Consider the following 2086-nt stretch of genomic DNA (forward strand, 5'->3'; position numbering starts at 1 on the left):
AACAACTATCAAAAACAAACCAATACATACATATCAATAAATTATGAACAAATATTTTATATTTGAAATTATGAATGATGTTTAATTTAAATTAAGAATAAAAACATGAAAATATACCAATTATAATGTTAATGGAAAGTAAAAGAAAAGCGATAGGAAAATAAAAGTAATAGAAAGAATAAAAAAGAAAGAGGAATTTATTAAAAAGGGTAATAAAAATAAAATTTTTATTGTATAACAGCCATTTAGTGATAATAAACCAAGAAATAGGGTAAATAAATGATAGGATAAACATTTTTTTAAACATAATAATCAATACATATAGTAATTTATACAATAAAATAATTAAAAGAAAACATTGTTACAAATTGAAAAAACCATATTTTTGTGAGTTAAAAAAGAATAACATGATAGAATCATGAGAATGCTCTGATATAAAAAGGCAAACAAAGAACTTGAAAAATATAATTATGATAGGAGTTGTTTTAGTTTTGCTTGTATTAGGAAGTGAAGGAAATTCGTTTAATTTAAATGAAGATCCACTAAAGTTGTTTGAGCAATTTAAACAAGAATATAAAAAAGAGTATTTGACTGTTGCTGAAGAGTTAAGAAGAAAAGCTATCTTTATACAAAATGTTGAGATGATGAGAGAGCACAATGCAAAAGGAAGTTCTTATAGAATGGGAATTAATAAATTTGCAGATATGGAAAGCAATGAACTTCTTGCAACATCAAGTATAATCCAAAGTAATAGAAGAATGGGTGCAAAAAGAATTCAAGAAATGATTCGAATGGAAAAAGTATATTCAACAAAACAAACTCTTAAACAAGCTGTTCCAGATAATTATACATTATGTACTTCTGAAGCTGAATATAATTATTGTGGAACCAATAATATTGACCAAAATTTATGTGGTGGATGTTATGCAATTGCAACAGCACATCATTTATCAACAATCTATGCCTATTTAACTAAACAAGTTGATAATAATAAACCAAAACGAAAAATGTTATCTGCCCAACAATTGCTTGATTGTAATACCGAGTCATGGGGTGGATGTGGAGGAGGATTTGCTGAAGATGTTCTTGATTCTGTAGATGGAATTTATTATGCAGATGATTATCCATTTATTGACGCTGATAAAGATTGTGAAAATGTTACAGATTGTGCAAAATATAGACATGAATGTAAATCACTAGAAATCGATTATCCATTAAAATTTGCTACTAGTAATAAATTTACTCACTTTGCCAATAAAAATTGGGAAGAAATAAAAGAAATTATTTATAAATATCATGGATTTATTAGTGCAATGAAAGTTACTGATTCATTATTGAGATATGTAGGTGGTATTTATAAGTCTGAAAGTTGTACTGGAAAAATTACTGATCATATTGTTGTTGTTGATGGTTATGGAGAATGTGATGGACATAAATTCCTTTGGGTAAGAAGCTCTTGGGGAAATGATTGGGGAGTTGAGAATGGACATTTCAAAATTGATTGGAACACTCTTTGTGGTATTAATGGCGTTGATGAATATGACGATGGTTCTCAACTTCAAAATAATTTATATGTTGAAATGGAATTAGGAACTGGGGATACTGCTGAATATAATCCTAAAGATGGTGCTGGTGATGATAATAAAGATCCAATTGGATGCGTTATTGTTAGTCCATCTGGTGATCCATCCAATAGTCCTGAGGATAACAAAACAACAGGAGTTGTTATGGCTTTATTCGTCTTTTTAATGATTTTCTTCATCTAATTTTGGAGTCTTCTTTGAATTTTAATCGGTTTTTATAACAAAAAGTATTTTTTGATTAATTTAAATTAATTAAAAATATATCATATTTAAATATAACAAGCAATTAATTAAGTATTAATAGAATTAAATTCTATTGTTCCTGCCTCAGGGGAGACTAATAACAATGAGTCTTCTTCTAGCAATTTTATTGAGTATGTTTGGTTATGATTGAAGCAGTATTCCATGACATCCTTCATGTTTTTTATTACAAGGTTTTTAATTTCTTTCTCGATGTCGATCTCAATTTTTAATTCTTTAATTAATTTAATACTTTCCTTTCC

The 2086-nt window shown here is 27.3% G+C and overlaps 1 protein-coding gene across 1 annotated transcript, besides 1 other annotated feature; it reads left to right on the forward strand.

Annotated features, from left to right (window-relative positions):
* Positions 1–470: 470 nt before the first annotated feature.
* On the forward strand, positions 471–1766 carry EHI_084060 (cysteine protease, putative; the record flags this gene model as incomplete). Its single annotated transcript, XM_001914414.1, has 1 exon — positions 471–1766. The coding sequence occupies one exon, from the start codon at positions 471–473 to the stop codon at positions 1764–1766; it is 1296 nt and encodes a 431-aa protein (XP_001914449.1).
* Positions 1767–1859: 93 nt separating this feature from the next.
* Positions 1860–2083: a repeat region.
* Between the last annotated feature and the right edge of the window lie 3 nt (positions 2084–2086).

This window comes from Entamoeba histolytica, genomic scaffold (assembly GCF_000208925.1).
Source record: "Entamoeba histolytica HM-1:IMSS scf_1104750517579 genomic scaffold, whole genome shotgun sequence".
In the NCBI taxonomy this organism is placed as follows: Eukaryota; Evosea; order Mastigamoebida; family Endamoebidae; genus Entamoeba; species Entamoeba histolytica.